Source organism: Oncorhynchus nerka, linkage group LG20 (assembly GCF_034236695.1).
Source record: "Oncorhynchus nerka isolate Pitt River linkage group LG20, Oner_Uvic_2.0, whole genome shotgun sequence".
Lineage (NCBI taxonomy): Eukaryota > Metazoa > Chordata > Actinopteri > Salmoniformes > Salmonidae > Oncorhynchus > Oncorhynchus nerka.
In genome coordinates, this window is record NC_088415.1 from 61614560 (window position 1) to 61636036 (window position 21477).

Here is a 21477-nt window from a genome sequence, read left to right on the forward strand (position 1 = left end):
ATTTCAAATAAATATCCCATATAAGTGCATTTATTTGAAAGCGTTTGCTACTTTCTGTCGTCATTTCCGTTATCCATCTTTCCGGAAGTTTTTTTTTCCCCCTTCCATAAACGTTGCTGTTTGCTAGCTTCGAGAAGCTGTACAATAGAAGAAACGATTATGTTATAAACATTTGCATATCTGCATATTTGTTTCTGTGTAACAACAGTGATTTTATTTGATGAGCAATGTCTAACACCGTTTCTTTTAGTACACAAATAGGTGCAATCATGGATGTGCTAGCAAAGGCAGCTGTTGCAGAAATAACCAAATTTGTAGACGAGGGTACTGTCGTTCTACGGCTGGAAATGTGTCGGAAAGAAAATGAGATAGAAGGCCTTAAAAATAGTTTACAGCTGATGGAAAGAGAACTGAGGAAAGCTCAAAGGGAAGCAGCAGCACGAGGGACAAATGACAGGCAACATGCTGAAGGAATTCAGCTTGGGAGTGGGACCTCACAAAAAGGTGAGAGCTCACCCTTAGTTTAGTGCTGTCAAACAGGGCCCGGTATAAAGCATCTTAAGGCTACGTTCATCGTTAGACCCATATGATCCTATCGTACCATATACCTATGGTTCTAACGATTAACTTAGCTTCTTATATCTCGGGCAATGTACTTCAGTTGTGTAACCAGGATTTGAGTTGTAATGAGAACCGGAAGGCGCCGACCGCTATTAAAATGCTATTTGGAGAACAGCAAAAATGACCCCGGTCATTATCACTGTTGCTGCTGTAGGTTCATTCACCTCAGTCATCTGCAAACACAGACTATTAGCTATACAATTGTAATGTTGTACCCATAAAAGGGGGGAAATATGAGAACTGATTCACACTAACATGTAGCATCAGGTAACGTTATTGTTCTGTCAGTTGTAATGATGAATTGCATAAAATCATCAGTTATTTACATGGATATCTCTTCTCAAATTACATAGCTTTTGCATTTGTAGTCCTAGGCATTACTAATATACAGGAGTGAAAGTAGAATTTATTTCTTCATGGTGCAGGAGCTCAAATGTTTAATGGGCCTAATCATAGAACTATCCCTATTAATTCAATAGGATCTCTGTGGGCCTAGCCATTAAGATTTGTAATTTAACTTTTAAAATGTATTACCTTTTATTGTAGCATAAACACAACCAGTCATCATTTGTTTTAAATATTGTGATAGGCTAATGTTTTATCGGTAAAGCATACTCCTACAATTTTTGGTCCGGGACTCCGTACCACCTTACTTTTACCCCTGCTAATATATGCCATTTAGCAGACACTTTTATCCGGAATGACTAACAGTCAAGCTCCGCATAAACAGACATCAATGAAGCAGACAGATGATTGTACTATCACATTCACATTAATTATTAGAATATTACTTACGATTCTGTATTAATATCAGTGATGTAGGGGTAAGAAAAAGGTGGGTAATGGGTAAACTATAAACACCAGTGGGCGATCGAGATGAGACTAACAACTAGAGGTCGACCGATTTATGATTTTTCAACGCCGATACCGATTATTGCAGGACAAAAAAAAGCCCATGCCGATTTTTATATATATATATATTTGTAATAATGACAATTACAACAATACTGAATGAACACTTTTATTTTAACTTAATATAAATACATAAATAAAATCAATTTAGTCTCAAATAAATAAAGAAATGTTCAATTTGGTTTAAATAATGCAAAAAAAAACTGTGTTGGAGAAGAAAGTAAAAGTGACTCCTGCCATGTCGTTTTACATCTCAGGCCCTCGGGCATGTACTGCAAGAAAGAGAAAGCAGGGTTAGCCCTTTGAGAGAGTGGTTGCTGCTAAAAAGGCAAATCTGGGGGATGCAGGTGAACATAAACAAACCACTGTTCACTGTTCAAACCACTGTTCATTCGCAAAGAGGCTGGACCGATTAGAACTCAATTAGATCAAGAATATAAGCGCACAGAGCTTTGGTCAACACTGGGAGCAATATTTAGATGTTGACCCATAATTGATTTACTTTATTATGTTCAAAATAAACTCAGGTCCGTAATGGTCTGGGGCAGTGTGTCACAGCATCATCGGACTGAGCTTGTTGTCATTGCAGGCAATCGCAAAGCTGTGCGTTACAGGGAAGACATGCTCCTCCCTCATGTGGTACCCTTCCTGCAGGCTCATCCTGACATGACCATCCAGCATGACAATGCCACCAGCCATACTGCTCGTTCTGTGCATGATTTCCTGCAAGACAGGAATGTCAGTGTTCTGCCATGGCCAGCGAAGATCCCGGATCTCAATCCCATTGAGCACGTCTGGGACCTGTTGATTCGGAGGTTTGGGGCTAGGGCCATTCCCCCCCCAGAAATGTCTGGGAACTTGCAGGTGCCTTGGTGGAAGAGTGGGGTAACCTCTCACAGCAAGAACTGTCAAATCTGGTGCAGTATATGAGGAGGAGATGCACTGCAGTACTTAATGCAGATACTGTTACTTTTGATTTTAAACCCCCCCCCCCCCCCCCCCCTTTGTTCAGGGACACATTATTCCGTTTATTTTACACGGAACCCAAACCGACTGCGCTCGTGCGCCATCGTGCATAAATGTTTTTTGTCCCCCCACACCAAAAGCGATCATGACACACAGGTTAAAATATCCAAACAAACTCTGAACCAATTATATTAATTTGGGGAGAGGTCGAAAAGCATTAAACATTTATGGCACTTTAGCTAGTTAGCTTGCACTTGCTAGCTAATTTGTCCTATTTAGCTAGCTTGCTGTTGCTAGCTAATTTATCCTGGGATATTAACATTGAGTTATTTTACCTGAAATGCACAAGGTCCTCTACTCCGCCAATTAATCCACAGATAAAACGGTCAACCGAATCGTTTCTAGTCCATCTCTCTTCCTTCCAGGCATTTTCTTTTCTTGACTTTATTTTGCGATTGGCAACTTTCATAAATTATGTGCATTACTGCCACTGACCTCGTTCGTCTTTCAGTCACCCACGTGGGTATAACCAATGAGGAGATGGCACGTGGGTATCTGCTTCTATAAACCAATGAGGTTATGGGAGAGGCAGGACTTGCAGCTTGATCTGTGTCAGAAATAGGAATTACTTCTATTTTAGCCCTTGCCAACGCAGATGCTTGTTGGCGCAATAATTGAATAACATAGATTTCAACATTTATTTTGCAACGCTCGCACGCGACGCGAGTGGTGTGGTCAACCTGTTAGTCACATGTCTGTGGAACTTGTGTTTATGAGCATATGAACACTTTTTGGTTTGGTACAGCTCTCCAAACGTTGACCATTCTTTTTGTTTTCAATCTGTTCTTATTTATGTCTCAGTTTATGTCCCAGTTGTTGAATCTAGTTATGTTCATTCAAATACTTACACATGTTAAGTTCGCTGAAAATAATCAGTTGACAGTGAGAGGACGTTTCTGTTTTTGCTGAGTTTATATACTTTTATTATTTTTCAAATTAGGAAAAATTACCAAAGTCCAGACCCCGGTGTCCTCATATGTAGTTACGGCCCTGCCCTCAAGTCAGGTTAATTGCACTGTACAGGGTTTTGCTTTATCACTTATTTGACAAATTTCTAACAATTACATAAACCGTCTACTCTACTTCCAGGTAATGAAGAGGACCAGAAATCCAAAGCCACGCCTGTAGAGGACCCGGAGAAGTTCAATGAGCTGCAGAGCTCAGGACACCTTGTGGAGGCGAGGGGTGGACTGGAGTTGCTGGTGAAAGCAGAGCAGGTGGAAAAACATGTAGCCCAGGGAACTGTACAGGACCCAGGAATCACAGGCAGTTTGGACTTTAGAATGGATGAGAGAGATAGTCAGCTGTGGTTCTCTGTTACACAAGGACTAAGTGGGAATGATTCCACTCACCCAGATGGGTCTTACACTACAGAGAGATGCTTACAGATGTTTTCCTCTCAGGCAGATCAATATCCCGCTCCCATCCCATCCCATCCTGCTTCCTGCAACTCTTTGTCTTCTGCAGAGAAACCACTTAATGACATGTTCAGCACTGTCCCAGTGAAAGTGGAGCCCGAGTGGCATCCTCTTTATCATGGCGATGCCATGTCTGAGTCCTTTCAAGCTGACCAGGGGCAGTACAGAGATACTCTGCACCCTGTTGTGATGGAGGGCTTGATTTTACAGCCTAGACTGCAGCAGCCAGGACCTTCTTCACAAGGGCTCATGAGAGCAACTGAGAACACATCTGAGTCAAACTCACACAGCAATGAGCATATTCTTAATAAGAACAGATTGAAAACAAAAAGAATGGTCAACGTTTGGAGAGCTGTACCAAACCAAAAAGTGTTCATATGCTCATTGTGTGGAAAGAGCTTCCACCGCCACTGTCAACTTGAAGCACACCAGCACTCTCATGCTGGAGTCAAACCATATAGATGTCTTGAGTGTGGGAAAAGTTTTACGCAGAAAACCAGACTTAAGTCCCATCAGAGTGTTCACACGGGTGAGAGACCTTTCAGTTGCAGACTCTGTGGCAAGATGTTTGCAAGGCAGGACAACTGCCAAAGACATGAGCGATTTCACAGTGGACAAAAGCCATTTAGTTGTGTGCAGTGTGGTAAAAGTTTCACGGTTCTCGGTAACCTCAAAATACATCAAAAACATCAATGTAAATTTGCCAATGTAAGAATGTAAGAACATGTTGTTCAGTGTTTTCCTCAGCGTTGTACAGTTAACCCTAACTGTGTCTTCTTGAAAAACCTGTTTAACAATTATTTCACCCTACTACTAACAACTCGAGAACTTCCAATTGTTTTGTTTTTTTCATCTTGATGTTTATTTAGGAAATTACAGAGCTCAAAAAAGGGATGCCATATTAGAATGGCAATTTGCCTGGAATTTTTACTAATCTCAACAATATGACATAAATCACTTGATATGCTTCAAGGGCTTTATAGGAAAGTAAGCATTGTTAAATGAGGATGTCAAATTTGAACAAATCATTGTCATTTTGTGTGTCATACCATGAATATTAAATGACATCGAATTGAATGGATTTTCAGGTTGTATATAGTGCAATCGTGGCCGGCTCCAGGCATAAGCGGTCACTTGGGGCTCCTGGGGGGGGACGGGACACTGTCGTGGTCTCAACTTAGTTACTATTGAGGGTAAGAATAGTCAAATATACCAGGTGCAATTTAGAAATGTGCTTGTGCACCAGCAGATTGTTCTCTTGTTAATTCAGTCAATCAATTTGCTGACAATTACGGAGGAGCTGCACCAGGATTACACGTGCGCAAACCGTGAACAGGACGTCAGCGCTGTGACTTTACCTGCGTGCGTGGAATTAGATCAGTAGCACTTGGTCTCTTCTGCAAGGAATATATTGACTTGGCGTCCAATATGGGTAGACCAGTGGAGGCTGCTGAGGGAGGACGGCTCATAATAATGCCTGGAACGGCGCAAATGGAATGGCATCAAACCATGTGTTTGCTTTATTTGACACCATTCCACTCCAGACATTACCACAAGCCCGTCCTGCCCAATTAAGGTGCCACCAACCTCTTGTGGAGTAGACTATATGATAACAACCATCTGCAGTCAATTAACCTCGCTCATTAATCAACAATTGAACAGTAGCTGGCGATACTCTGCAGGCCATAAGAAATGCACATCAATTGATTTTGTTGAAAAAAAACAAAGAGGAAGAGGCAAAGCGAGAGGGTTCTTTGGAATTACTTTTGTGCCTTTCATTTCAAGCAAACCTTTTGAATTCGAGAACAAATGTCTTAGTCTTACTCGAAAAATGATGATATTGAAAGCAAAACATTAACCCAATAGTATTGAGAGCAGAATAAATAATATTGAAAGGCAAGAACAAATTAATTGTAAATGAATGCAAAAAATATATATATGAATGCCCCCCCATTTTTTTTTTGTGAAACATGTTTTCAATGATCGCGATGAAATGCTTCCATTTTTACCTGCAATTTTTGGTTATGTTACCTTGTCCTTTGCTTTTGCTGCCTTCTTTTGCAGTTGCAAAGTTTTGGCACATTCATTTAATTTAAGCTGGTTTAAGAGGGAGCCTAAAATGAAGCTATTCTATTGGTCAACCAGTTTTGGAGTGATAGGCCAGCCTCACTCAATGATCCAGTTTGTTTAAGTCCTAGCTACATATACTGTATATACAAAAGTATGTGGACACCTCTTCAAATTAGTGGATTTGTCTATTTCAGCTACACCCGTTGCCGCGTGTATAAAAATGAAATATGTCTCCATAGACACACATTGGCAGTAGAATGGCCTTACTGAAGAGCTCAGTGACTTTCAACATGGCACCGTCATAGGATGCCACCTTTCCAACAAGTCAGTGTATCAAATTGCTGCTCTGCTAGAGCTGCCCCGGTCAACTGTAAGTGCTATTATTGTGAAGTGGAAATGTCTAGGAGCAACAACGGCTCAGCCGCAAAGCCGCGAGCATCGGCTGTAGTGGTGTAAAGCTCGCCGCCATTGGACTCTGGAACAAATTCTCTGGAGTGATGAATCAAGCTTCACCATCTGGCAGTACAACGAACAAAACTGGGTTTGGTGGATGCCAGAAGAACGCTACCTGCCCGAATGCATAGTGCCAGCTGTAAAGTTTGGAGGAGGAATAATGGTCTTGGGCTGTTATTCATGGTTCAGGATAGGCCCCTTAGTTCCAGTGCAGAGAAATCTTTAACGTTACAGCATACAATGGCATTCTAGAAGATTCTGTGCTTCCAACTGTGGCAACAGTTTGGGGAAGGCCCTTGCCTGTTTCAGCATGACAAATGCCCTCGTGCACAAAGCGAGGTCCGTGCAGAAATGGTTTGTTGAGATTGATGTGGAAGAACTTGACTGGCCTGCATAGAGACCTGACCTCAACCCCATCAATCACCTTTGGGATGAATTGGAACGCCGACTGTGAGCCAGGCCTAATCGCCCAACATCAGTGCCCGACTTCACTAATGCTCGTGGCTGAATGGAAGCAAGTCCCCACAGCAATATTCCAACATCTAGTGGAAACCCTTCCCATAGGAGTGGAGGCTGTTATAGAAGCAAAGGGGGGACCAACTACATATTAATGCCCATGATTTTGGAATGAGATGTTTGACGAGCAGTTGTCCACATACTTTTGGTCATGCAGTGTATCATGTCTAGCTGTAGCTAAATTCACCATAAAACAAAACAGAATTGCAAACTAAATTGATAAATTAACCCAGAAGTCATACAAAAAGTCATAAACAAACGTGTTAAGTTTGTTTTTCTGATAATCTGTCAAGGAAAAAAAACTGTTTGCTCTGTAAGTTTTTATTTAGAAGATGAAAGGACATTTGAGTAGTTTGTTTTTCACTGTAAAAAAACAAAGTTCTCACTTTTTTTCCTGTAAAGCTGCTTTTCCTCATTCAGACTGTGGCCTAAAGACAAAAACTATGTTACCAAAATGATACAACAGAAAACAATAGGGCGACATCATTAGCTAGGCTTCCATCTAACTGGCAACAGATTTTCATGTGAATATTCTAAAATATGTACCTTTTCTCACCAGAGATGTGTTTCCATCACATTGACTTGTCGCGGATAAAAATCTGTGCAAGATGACGTAGTGCACATAAAATTTACTTGAGCAATTCTATTCCCATGTACCAAATAAAAAATACAAGTTAAATGTGTTTCCATCGCATTTCCAACTCTACTGATGGTTTTGTAACAAAGAATGTAGCGAATGTGCCCACTCTGGTATTGGCACGTGCGCTACAGCCAACAGCTTGCAGATACAGTGCTGGTATAGCCTACACATGAGGTTATTATGGACAAAAGAGCGAGATTATTTTAATTTGTCAAACGGCAGCCAAACATCAATCATCATGTCACCAGAATAAGACCCTCAATATTTATTGGAAAGGAGCATCAAGCTCACCAACTGACATATTGACCACCATGTGATGTTCATAACTTATTTCATCTGTAGCCTAATAAACTGCATGCTTCTCCGAGTTGTGGTGGGAGGACCACACATGTCATCACATGACTCCCAAGTTCACTTTGATAGGATGGTGACAATAATTAAAATATATATATTCTATTGAAATTTGTGCATAAAAGCCTTTCCACTGCCATTTCTCTCATAATACATTTTTCAGACAAAAACGATACCACCTTGTCTAGCGTATTTTGTTTTGTCGTCATTTGGAAAGTTTACCGACAAATTCACAGTTTCCATCAGATCTGTCGTGACATTTTGCAACCGACATGTACTTTACTCGCATAAAAAAGGTTGGATGGAACCTGGTTAATGACACTAAAACCTCTCCAACACAATCTAATCTAGATTCTTTGGTCATCATTTCTATCTAAACACATGACAGATAATGGGATGCTGATGACATTGTTCTACAGTTCCCAGGCACATAGATAGTGAAGAGCAGTAGCCTATTGTTCTATTGAAATGTACTGTAATTCTAGTTGTCCTACAACAGGCTGCAGACACTCATCGTCTTAGTGCTGCTTGGAGAAGAAGTCTTTGCTCTTCTGGATGTCGGGCTTGATGGTGTCACTTCCTGGTTTCCAGCCGGCGGGACAGACTGAGGAAACACCAGAGAAGAAGTGTGAGTGTCAGGACAGTGCAGTATGATAAACAAAACACTTTGAACCTGAGCTTGACATTTTTACACATTCTGACATCTACGATCAGCCTAACATTCTCCGCTGTTACAAACATAGAATGTTACCTTAAAAGAGAGTGGTAATAGTGCTCTAAATACTGTTCACATAGTGCAGGTATCATCAACTTGGCCTCCCAAAATTTTCTGAGCCCCAAAAATCTTTTTGGACATGTAAGACTAAAATCAATAGGAATTCACCTCAAAATTATTTTAATTTAGGAAATCTATAACTAAACATTTCAAATCAAAAGCAAATGTATTTGTCACATACACATGGTTAGCAGATGTTATTGCGAGTGTAGCGAAATGCTTGTTCTTCTAGTTCCAACAATGCAGTAATAAATAACCAACGAGTAATCTAACCTAACAATTCCAAAACTAGTACCTTATACACACGTGTAAAGGGATAAAGAATATGTACATAAAGATATATGAATGAGTGATGGTACAGAACGGCATAGGCAAGATGGAGTAGATGGTATAGAGTACAATATATACATATGAGATGAGTAATGTAGGGTATGTAAACAAAGTGGCATAGTTTAAAGTGGCTAGTGATACAAGTATTACATAAAGATGCAGTAGATGATATAGAGTACAGTATATACATATGAGATGAGTAATGTAGGATATGTAAACATTATATTAAGTAGCATTGTTAAAAGTGGCTAGTGATATATTTTTACATCAATTTCCATTATTAAATGGAAATAGAGAGACATATGTGATTGTGTACCAATGTAATCAAGGTTTGAAATTATTATGTTTTTGTCAAATACAGTATCTGTTTGGGCTTCTTGCGTACAAATGATTTCTAATTATGTTCCAGTCCCCGGACCATCTGCTCAAGAAGTAAAATTGGCCCGCGACTGAATCTAGTTGATGATCCCTGACATAGTGTATGTCTTCTGACGGTACATGGTAAAATATGGCACTGCAAAAGGTTAGCCTGATTCTGTGTAGGATAAGGAGGCATGGTCTTTTAGAAAACAGGGTTAGTTATGTACCCTCTCCGTGTTTGTCAGTGAACTGAAAGGCCTGCACCAGACGCAGGGTCTCGTCGATGGAGCGTCCCACTGGAAGGTCGTTGATGGTGATCTGCCTCAAGAGGCCCTTGGCGTCAATAATGAATAGGCCCCTGAAAAAAACAAGTAGGGTATAGATTGAGTCATTTATGCTTGTGTTAGTCTTGTTTTGCACGTAGTCTTATGTTGGGCACATTACCCAGGTTTTGGCCCAGTCGGTCATAGAAACACTGAACTTTGACCCTTGAACTTGTCTGGTGTGAACCCACCTGTAGGCGATGCCCTCGTCCTCCTTCAGCACCCCGTAGTCCGTGGAGATGGAACGCAGTGTGTCGGCTACCAGAGGGATCTTCATTGGGCCCAGACCACCCTGCTTACGAGGTGTGTTGGTCCTGTAAGAACACACAACGAGACGGAATATAGTCTTTTTTTGTGTGTCTGAGACCAAGCGTCCCTGCCAGCTGTGGTATACAGACGGACGCGAATAGTAGTAAACAGGTTTATGTATGCCGGTCCTCCGAATAAAAAAAAAAATATATATATATATATATATATATATATTTGGACACTGAAGTTTTAGCCTACTCTAGTAACTGAAATATGTACACTGACTATAAGCCTATAACTCTCACATGTAGCCTAATATAATAGTATTGCAGTAGAATGATACACCAAATGATAATTTAGTCTCAGAAATAGGAGTGGAGAAATCTGATTTATTTCTTTCAGCATCTTTGGACCGTGCAAACGTGTGGTATTTGTGGACCTACTTTACTGTTTTGTGAATGCCTTTTCAAATGGATTTCATTACTCGTGCTATGGAGCCTCTCCGAGTTAGGATAGAAGGTTCTCCGTTTATATGCACCGAAGCTGCGCTTAACGTCAACCTGCTGTCTCCATTTGCTGGGGAAGGAGACTTTGGGTTTTGGTGGGAGAGAGAGGGGTGACCTTTGTTAAAATCTATTGATTTTTCCTCACTTTTTCCTCCGTTTTCTCTGTCTTTGCAAGTGCTTGTCTGTTTTCACACCTTTTTCCTTTCAATATTTTAGATGGCTAACAAAGCTAATAATTGTTATAGGTAGGCCTAATCCTATAAAGTTTTTATCTTGGAATACTAAAACAATGAATAATCCTGTCAAGAGGTCTAGGATCTTCTCCCTTTTGAAAACCTAAAAGCTGATTCACGCATTAAAGATCACTCAAGGCTACAAAACTCCAGTCAGGTTTTCCCATTCAGACTTGAACTCCAAAGCCAGAGAGGTTGCAATTTTGGTTAGTAAAATAATATATTTCTCTACTACTAATGTTATTTCAGACAGTAACGAGAGATATTTCATCATAACTGGCACCATTTGGCACACACCTGTAGTATTGGTCAATGTATATGCTCCCAATTTTGATGATGAATTTGCCAAATTGGTTGCTGGGGAAAATCCCTTCTCTGAACACACATCTTTTGATAATTGGCGTGGATCTGAAGTGTGTTATTAGCCCGGCTTTAGACCGGGCTAATAAAGTCCTCAGATTTTATGATTCAGAATGGATGTACACCATTCTTTTTCTCGTATTGACTATTTCTTTATTGATCATAAATTACTTCCAAATGTCACTTCTTCTTAATATTTACCCATTGTCATTTCTGACCATGGACCTTTAGCCCTCGACATCCTATCAGGACAAACTCGTACTCCTCTCTGTTGGAGATTCAATTATCTTCTCCTGTCTGTTGCAGACGTCTGTAACGTTATCTCCACTTCTATGGATAATAAATTATTTTCAAATCAGACAAGCTCAACCTCTCATTCTCTCTTATGGGAATCACTTCAGGCCTTTCTTATTTTTTTGTAATTTAAACAAAACTCGGAAAGCTAAACTAAAAGAACTCACTAAAGCCATCCTTGACTTAGACCACCAATATGCCTTGACGCCATCCCCCAGAGCTGTATAAGCAACGCTTGAATTTACAATCTGAATTCAATCTCTTGTCCACTACAGATGCAGAACGGTTACTATTGCATTCATGTGGTACCTACTATGAACATGGCAAGTCGTCTGCTCGCACACCAATTAAAACGCAGCGCTGCTAGCCGTCTGATTCCCCAAATGAAAGATTCCTCTCATAGCTTGATTTCTGACCCTATGGGGATCAATGACACCTTCAAATCCTTCTATTCCTCCCTGTATACGTCTGAATTTCCATCAGATACTGCCAATATTTTCAGGTGAACTGGAGACTCCCACAGTTGAGGCTGAAACTGTAGATTACCTTGATTCTCCTCTCAGCCTTGAAAAAGTTATTCAGTCTATCAAGTCAATGCAGAGCAGAAAACGTCCAGGGCCCGATGGGTTTCCAACTGAAGTTAGCCCCTTTACTTGTATCTATGTATAATGAATCACTTGAACGTGGCTCGCTGCCACCTACCCTAACACAGGCTTCAATAGCGCTTCACCTTAAGAAGGGGAAAGACCCCACTTCCTGTTCTTCATTTAGGGCCCTAAGTCTCCTTAATGTGGATGTAAAGGTGCTGGCGAAGGTGATAGCAAGGTGTCTGGAAGTAGTCTTACCAGGACTCATATCACAGTAACAAACCAGCTTTATAAAAGAACAGATTTTTTTTAAATATTCAGACGCGGTTTAACATGATTTATTCTAAACAATTCTCCAACTCCCCTGAGGTGGTAATCTCCCTAGATGCAGAGAAGGCATTCGACAGAATTGAATGCGAGTACCTATTGGCTACTGTTACATTTTTTTTTTGACTTGGGGACAAATTTAGCTCATGGATCCATCTCTTGTATACATCTCCCCAGGCCAGTGTCTGTACCAATGTCAACCGTTCTGACTATTTTGCCCTGGAACGTGGGACAGGCTGCCCCAATGCCCCCTTTGTTATTTGCAGTCGCCATTGAGCCACTTTCAGTAGCTTCACGGGCATCCTCCTCTTTCCAAGGTGTAACACAGGAAGGAGTTGAACATAGGTTATCATTATATGCAGATGTTATTTACATAGAGTAACAAATCCCTGTAACCTGTTTACCTTATATTCTGAAGAACTTTGGCTCCTTCTCTTGGTTACAAGCTGAAACTGAAACTCCAGAGAAGCGAGTGCTTCCCACTCAATCCAGCAGAGCTACAGTTCCAGAAGACCGACGTGCCTTTTTAGCTTAGTCGCTCTGGTTTCAAATACCTTGGAGTTGAACGTAACTTGTTCATTACATGCTCTTTTTTTTCTGCAAACTTTGCTCCCTTCCTTACGCAAATGAAATCTGATTTTCAGAGATGGGGGTAGCTTACCACTATCACTTATAGGAAGGATTAATGCTGTAAAAATGAACAGTTCACCCAGATAACTATCCATTTCAATCTATCCCATTGTTTTTAAAATATTTTTAAATCAGGCTGTTACCACATTTATCTGGGGAGGAAAGGTACCCAGAGTCAGTACATCTTAACTTCAGAGATGCAAGTTTAGTGGAGGTTATGCACTATCCAACTTTGTATACTATTACTGGGCAGCCAACATTTTACTGTATACTATTATACACTTACTGGGCAGCCAACCTTTTACTGTATACTATTATACTATTACTGGGCAGCCAACAGAATTGCTATTCTGGTTACATGCTCCAGATACCCCATGGTAATACCTAGAGGCACATTCTTGTATTTCTGCTTCTCTTCCTGCCCTACTCCGCTCTTCTGAATGTGTTATGTGGAGGAAGGAAGGAAGGCTGTTTGGGATATGGTCAAATCTTTGTACTTACATTGATGTACATTTTGTCAAACTTGAATAAAAATACATTCGAAAAAATGAAATGAAAAGATAGCTGCACTGTAACTTATCTTGCGTCACCTAGGATGAAATCTTCATAAGGCAAAATAATTGTGCAAAAGACTCGTACCAGGCAAGATGGCAGAAGTGGGAGTCAACAGAGGCACCAATGACCTCGCAGCCGATCTTCCTGAACTCCTCGGCAGCGTCACTGAAGGCGATGATCTCAGTAGGGCACACAAAGGTGAAGTCCAGCGGGTAGAAGAAGAACACCACATACTTCCCTGCAGGCAAGCAGCACAAGACACACCATTAGGCTAACCTAGCACGTTGCGGAGCCTGGAAGCGCATATTCAATGTAACTCAAATCTTATCCGACAGGCTTATAGGTCATTACTGTATTATCGAACTTTAAAATCCTGAACCGGTCACAAATCTGACCACACAGATACAGAACAAAGGACAGTGCCAAATACTATGAAGCGTTACAGTAGGTCTACCTCTGTAGTTGGAAATGCTGAGGTCTTTAAACTGTCCATCTGGCATGACTGCTGTGGCCTTGAAGTCAGGGGCCAGATGCCCGATGCGCGCTTTACCTGCAGCCATCTTCAGTTTCACTGGAGGGGGAGGAAGATAAATTGAACAAATAGGCCTTTACTGTTTTATGTATGCTGTCAATGTACAGTATGCACCACTCATGGTAGTACACAAAAAGCACAAAGATAACTGGACATAAAAGATGAACTGGGATGCTCTTTCTATACATTTTCAGCATTGAAGCTATGATGTGAAAATAACTGAAAACAATACAGGCAGGAATAGGAAATTGATTCTATGGAAGATTTCACTTCTTTCATGAGCAACACCTAATTCACAGGTGTTTCCTAAATGGCCATTTCTGTCTTTATTTTAAGCATTAATCACATAGTTCAACAGGATGTTCTTGCCTGGCAAGTGGCAAAACCTTTTACTATATTGCACACGCAGTCAGTCCTATTTCGTAAACCTGCATTCGTTTTTTTTCATCGACATTGATTTTTCCCCCTCACCTGATTTTTTTTATTCCAATATTCCATTGAACAAATTAATTATGTAGGCCACTTGGACATCATCCCCCCCAAAAGCTATTGTAAAGATAAACAAACGCATTTATTCTGTCATCAATGGAAATGTAGGCTACAAGTTTAATGCCGGTAAGATTGCACACAAATGAAATGATAAGGTAATAAAGGTCAGAAACTATTAGTCATGGTATGGCTAAGTTTTCACTTTCTTTTTTTTGGAATGACCGAAAACATACTTTAGCCTATATATTTCATGATAGATTGAAAGTGTAGCCCTACAAAACACATACCTCTGCCTTGATCCTGACAGCAGCAGCTTGAGATGCGGAGTGCGAAGAATGAGATTCATCGCATGGAACTATATACAGCAGCTCAATTCTCGCGATGTTAGAATACTGCCAATGGCCACAGCCCATTCTTTATTTATTTATTTGTATTATTATTTTCATTAACAACAATTCAATACAGGAAGTACATGTGGGAACACAAGTATATGTAAATAATATACAAAGGACAATTGGACTAGGGGTTACAATATCACATTACACAAGGACCTTTAAGGGACATACAAAGAATTATAAGTGTAACATATTTTTTGTTAGCAGAGTATTTAATGGTCTTCAAATATAGTTAAATGTATTTTTGTAAGGTTAGAACATGTGTGTTTTGTTTGTAAATTTGCATTTGTGAATATGAAATTTTGCCAAAAGAATAATGAAATTAATTACATGAAATTGTTCAAACTTTTTTCGATTGTAGGTAAAATATCCAAGCAGTAGATTTCTCCACAATAGTGTAAAATCTTCATAAATGTGTTCAATTATAAATCTACTGATGTCTTGCCACAGTTTCCTTACGAATACATTTACATTACATTTAAGTCATTTAGCAGACGCTCTTATCCAGAGCGACTTACAAATGGGATACAATGCCAAAAAAAGTTGCAACACTGTTTCTGGGTGGTCATTTGAGTTTGTTTTCCTTAAACTTCTTCACATAGTGGTTGGCAGGATATTATTTATGACATTTTTTAAAGGAAACTTCCTTAATTTAAAGTAGGTATGTGTGTGGCAACATCCAAACTTTCTTCCAACAAATATTATCAATACAAACGTTCCAATAAGGCATTGCATAAGGTATAGATAGATACAACATTCTGCTGAAACAAGGTTTGTATCGCTCTGTTGTTGAATGGACCAAAAGAGAAACAAATCTTTCCTACTTATGAGTCAACAGGGTTAATGGAAGGTAGGCTCTGAGGGTCAGGTCTTGACACATTCCTGAATAATAAAGCAACACCGGAGGGAATGGCATTTAAAACTATTGCAAACTCTTTAGGTGTTACAGGGATATTGTAAAGAGATAAGAATTCCTTATAACTAAGTAAAAAACCCTCTGCATTTACAGTTAAAGTCAGAAGTTTACATACACCTTAGCCAAATACATTTAAACCCAGTATTTCACAATTCCTGACATTTAATCCTAGTAAAAACTCCCTGTCTTAGGTCAGTTAGGATCACCACTTTATTTTAAGAATGTGAAATGTCAAAATAATAGTAGAGAGAATTATTTATTTCAGCTTTTATTTCATTCATCACATTCCCAGTGAGTCAGAAGTTTACATACACTCAATTAGTATTTGGTAGCATTGCCTTTAAATTGTTTAACTTGGGTCAAACGTTTCGGGTAGCCTTCCACAAGCTTCCCACAATAAGTTGGGTGAATTTTGGCCCTTTCCTCCTGACAGAGCTGGTGTAACACAGTCAGGTTTGTAGGCCTTCTTGCTCGCACACGCTTTTTCAGTTCTGCCCACAAATGTTCTATAGGATTGAGGTCAGGGCTTTGTGAGGGACATTCCAATACCTTGACTTTGATGTCCTTAAGCCATTTTGCCACAACTTTGGAAGTATGCTTGGGGGTCATTGTCTATTTGGAAGACCCATTTGTGACCAAGCTTTTACTTCCTGACTGATGTCTTGAGATGTTGCTTCAATATATCCACATAATTTCCCCTCCTCATAATGCCATCTATTTTGTGAAGTACACCAGTCCCTCCTGCAGCAAAGTACCCCCACAACATGATGCTGTCACCCCCGTGCTTCATGGTTGGGATGGTGTTCTTCGGCTTGCAAGCCTCCCCCTTTTTCCTCCAAACATAACGATGGTCATTATGGCCAAAGAGTTATATATTTGTTTCATCAGACCAGAGGACATTTCTACAAAAATCTTTGTCCATATGTGCAGTTGCAAACTGTAGTCTAGCTTTTTTTATGGCGGTTTTGGAGCAGTGGCTTCTTCCTTGCTGAGTGGCCTTTCAGGTTATGTCGATATAGGACTCGTTTTACTGTGGATATACAGTAGATACTTGTGTACCCATTTCCTCCAGCATACTCACAAGGTCCTTTGCAGTTGTTCTGGGATTGATTGGCACTTTTTGTCCCAAAGTACATTCATCTCGAGACAAAAGGAGACAAAATGTGTCTCCTTCCTGAGCGGTATGACGGCTGCGTGGTCCCATGGTGTTTATACTTGCGTACTATTGTCTGTACAGATGAACGTGGTACCTTCAGGCATTTGGAAAATGCTCCCAAGGATGAACCAGACTTTTGGAGGTCTATAATTTATTTCTGAGGTCTTGGCTGATTTATTTTGATTTTCCCAATATGTCAAGCAAAGAGGCACTGAGTTTGAAGGTAGGCCTTGAAATACATCCAAAGGTACACCTCCAATTGACTCAGGCTAATTGACATAATTTATCAGAAGCTTATGACATCATTTTCTGGAATTTTCCAAGCTGTTTAAATGCACAGTTAACTTAGTGTATGTAAACTTCTGACCCACTGGAATTGTGATACAGTGAACTATAAGTGAAATAATCTCTCTGTAAACAATTGTTGGAACAATTACTTGTGTCATGCACAAAGTAGATGTCCTAACTGACTTGTCAAACTATAGTTTGTTATCAAGAAATTGGTGGAGTAGTTAAAAAACGAGTTTTAATGATTCCAACCTAAGTGTATGTAAACTTCCGACTTCAACTGTACAAGTTGGCTCACCAATAGGATATAATTTTTTTTATCCAATTGATCTTAAACGTATTATTTAAGGCCGTAAAGTCCAGAAAATTCAGCCCACCATTCTCATAAGTGTTCATTACATCCGTTTTCTTAATGTAGTGTGTACGGTTTCTCCACAGAAAGTTGAAAAGTGTCTGGTCTATCTTATTTTACCATCAAGATATAAAGATAGAACACCATATGTTAGCCTAGAGATACCTTCAGTCAAATAACCTGCGGTGGAAAACTCCTATGCGTAAAGATGAGTAAGGAAAAGACAGTAGTCATGTCCCCCACCCTCGTCTTCTCTTATCATCTAATCATTCACTTCTCTTTTATTCTCTTCTCAACATGCATAACTATAGACGTAAGCCTCGATAACGTATGTGACAGTTATTGCATAAAATATCGACAGTCTTACAATCAATCAAAACACTTCATTTTGTCATCTTTAAAGAGATATTTTCAGGGAGAGCAGCAAAAGCCCACAGAAGCCCCCTCCTATGAGCCCCCCTCTTCTAATCCAAGTCAACAGCCATGCTGGGGTCACACAATCATGAAGCTCCCATCATGTAACACAGACACCATATCATTTACATTTTACAGCAGAGGATTTCCAACTATTACACAACTTTATTACCCCTCGTTGAAATGACATTTTACGACCTCCACTTTATCCACTCCTTTCCCATCTCTGATTGTTTAGCGTAAAACCATTGACCACTTTAGCATACTTAATCTGAGAATGCCTGTAATATTTACTCTGATAATTCCAGTGATAACTAGAATAGAACTATATTTGCTCTGGAGAATCTGGCTTATATAATATTATCAACTGGGTGGTTTGAGCCCTGAATGCTGATTGGCTGACAGCCGGGGTATATCAGACTGTATACCACGGGTTTGACAAAACATGTATTTTTACTGCTCTAATTACGTTGGTAACCAGTTTATAATAGTAATAAGGTACCTCGGGGGTTTGTGGTATATGGCCAAGATACCACAGCTAAGGGCTGTATCCAGGCCCTCCGCATTGGGTCGCACATAAGAACAGCACTTAGCCGTGGTATATTGGCCATATACCACACCCCCTGCTTAAATATACTGTACAGTGCATTCGTAAAGTATTCAGACCCCTTAAGTTTTCCACATTTTGTTACGTAACAGTCTTATTCTTAAATTGATTAAAAAAAAAAAAAAAATTGTCCCTCATCAATATGTGGCAAAGCAAAAACAGGTTTTTAGATATTTTTGCAAACGTATAAAATAAAATAAAAATCTGAAAAATGCCATTTACATAACTATTCAGATTCTTTACTCAGTACTTTGTTGAAGCACCTTTGGCAGCGATTACAGCCTCAAATCTTCTTGGGTATGACGCTACAATCTTGACACACCTTTATTTGGGAATTTCTCCCATTCTTCTCTACAGATCCAAGCTCTGTAAAGTTAGATAGGGAGTGTCGCTGCATAGCTATTTTCAGGTCTCTCCAGAGATGTTCGATGTTCAGTCTGAGGTCCTGAGCGCTCTGGAGCAGGTTTTCATCAAGGATCTCTCTGTAATTAGCTCAGTTCATTTTTTCCACAATTCTGACTCGTCTCCCAGTCCCTGCCGCTGAAAAACATCCCCACAGCCATGATGCCACCACCATGCATCACCGTAGGGATGGTGCCAGGTTTCCTCCAGACGTGATGCTTGGCATTCAGGCCAAAGACTTCAATCTTGGTTTCATCAGACAAGATAATCTTATTTCTCATGGTCTGAGAGTCTTTAGGTGCCTTTTTGGCAAACTCCACGTGGGCTGTCATGTGCCTTCTACTGAGTAGTGGGTTCCGCCTGATTGGCGGAGTGCGGTAGAGATGGTTGTCCTTCTGGAAGGTTCTCCCATCTCCATAGAAGCACTCTGGAGCTCTGTCAGAGTGACCATCAGGTTCTTGGTCACCTCCCTGACCAAGGCCCTTCTCCCCTGATTCCTCAGTTTGGCCGGGCGGCCAGCTCTAGGAAGAGTCTTGGTGGTTTCAAACATCTTCCATTTAAGAATGATGGAGGCCACTGGGTTCTTGGGGAACTTCAATGCTGCAGAAATGTTTTTTTCGACCCTTCCCTGGATCTGTGCCTCGACACAAACCTGTCCCGGAGCACTACGGACAATTCCTTCCACCTCATGGCTTGGTGTTTGCTCTGACATGCACTGTCAACTGTGGGAACATGTATAGACAGGTGTGTGCCTTTCCAAATCATGTCCAATTAATTGACTTTACCACAGGTGGACTCCAAGTTGTAGAAACATTTCGCAGGATGATCAATGGAAACAGGATGCACCTGCGCTCAATGTTGAGTCTCATAGCAAAGGTCTGAAGACTTATGTAAATAAGGTATTTCTGTTTTTAGTTGTTGTAATACTTTTGTTTTTAAATTCTGAAAACCTGTTTTTGCTTTGTAGGGTGTCGTGTAGAATGCTGAGGATAAAGAAAATGTAAGTCCGTTTTAGAATAAGGCTGTAACGCAACAAAATGTGGAAAAGGGCAAGGGGTCTGAATACTTTCCGAAATACTGTATGTCATGTATTGTCATAAAGAATGTAATTACAATGATAACATTCACCTGGTGAAGGCCAATGTACTGGAAATTAACGAATTCAACAACCATGTATGTCTCTGCCACTAACAAAAACAGTCATGGGTGGTAACTCGAAAAGGCAAGGCACACTGGGAAATTATATTGGAGGCATAGTGGAGGAGTCCCTTAAAATGTTTAAGATGATACTAATCAATTCTGGACTCCTACAGGGTCACAGTGACTATATTGGTTTGAGTAATGACTACGAAATCACTTTAAGTAACAGTGCTCAGACATATGAAGTGCAACGGATTTCCTCAAAAGTTTTGAGTAATGACAGCACATTGGGGTTTACAGTGCACAGTGGTCATGTAGCCTGGTCCCAGATATGCTTGTTCTGCCAGCTCCTAAGGCCATTGTCATGCCAATGGGACCAGGCTAGTCATTTTCTGCCCTCAGATGAAAATATGCTACAGAGATTGTTGGGTGCACACTGAAGGGCCCAGTGCCTCTCCTCATCTCTCCTCCACCTCATCCTGCTGCTGCTGTAACTGGGGTGATGTCTTTGCATGTTGTTGCCATGGACACCACATGAAGGACTAGATAAGAGGGGACCGACACAATAAACCTTTATGAAACTCGCAGGCAGCGTGTGGTGGGATACAGATCAAACGGAGGCCTACAGCCCAATGTTCAGCATTCAAAACCACAATAAAATGGACATAAATAATACCTAAATAATCACAAAAACACTAATTATAGAGTAATTTGCTGTTTGAAGAGCACTAGACCGTCCTCTCTGTTTTCATATACCAACTGGAAATGCAAATGTGTTCCTTCTCCTGTTTCTAAGGACCTACAGTGCATTCGGAAAGTATTCAGATCCCTTGACTTTTTACACATTTTGTTACGTTACAGGCTTATTCTAAAAATGATTAAATCGTTTCCCCCCCTCATCAATCTACACACAATACCCCATAATGACAAAGCTAAAACAGGTTCTTAGAAATGTTGTTAAATATTTGTATAAAAATAAATGAATGAAATATCACATGTACATACAATTGAAGTCGGAAGATTACATACACTTAGGTTGGAGTCAATAAAACTAGTTTACATACCACTTAGGTTGGAGTCAATAAAACTAGTTTACATACCACTTAGGTTGGAGTCAATAAAACTAGTTTACATACACTTAGGTTGGAGTCAATAAAACTAGTTTACATACCACTTAGGTTGGAGTCAATAAAACTAGTTTACATACACTTAGGTTGGAGTCAATAAAACTAGATTACATACACTTAGGT

At 40.1% G+C, this 21477-nt stretch overlaps 2 protein-coding genes across 2 annotated transcripts; one reads left to right on the forward strand and one right to left on the reverse strand.

The window, feature by feature from the left end:
• Nucleotides 1-83: 83 nt before the first annotated feature.
• On the forward strand, nucleotides 84-5054 carry LOC115102898 (zinc finger protein 34-like). Its single transcript, XM_029623328.2, has 2 exons — nucleotides 84-504; nucleotides 3649-5054. Exons 1-2 carry the CDS (start codon nucleotides 228-230, stop codon nucleotides 4695-4697), a joined length of 1326 nt encoding a protein of 441 aa, XP_029479188.2. The 5' UTR covers nucleotides 84-227; the 3' UTR covers nucleotides 4698-5054.
• Nucleotides 5055-7906: 2852 nt separating this feature from the next.
• LOC115102904 (peroxiredoxin-1-like) lies at nucleotides 7907-14917 on the reverse strand. The gene is made up of 6 exons (XM_029623330.2): nucleotides 14845-14917; nucleotides 13991-14107; nucleotides 13621-13774; nucleotides 9987-10109; nucleotides 9700-9830; nucleotides 7907-8611 (listed from the first exon to the last, which is right to left on the reverse strand). Exons 2-6 carry the CDS (start codon nucleotides 14094-14096, stop codon nucleotides 8526-8528), a joined length of 600 nt encoding a protein of 199 aa, XP_029479190.1. The 5' UTR covers nucleotides 14097-14107; nucleotides 14845-14917; the 3' UTR covers nucleotides 7907-8525.
• Between the last annotated feature and the right edge of the window lie 6560 nt (nucleotides 14918-21477).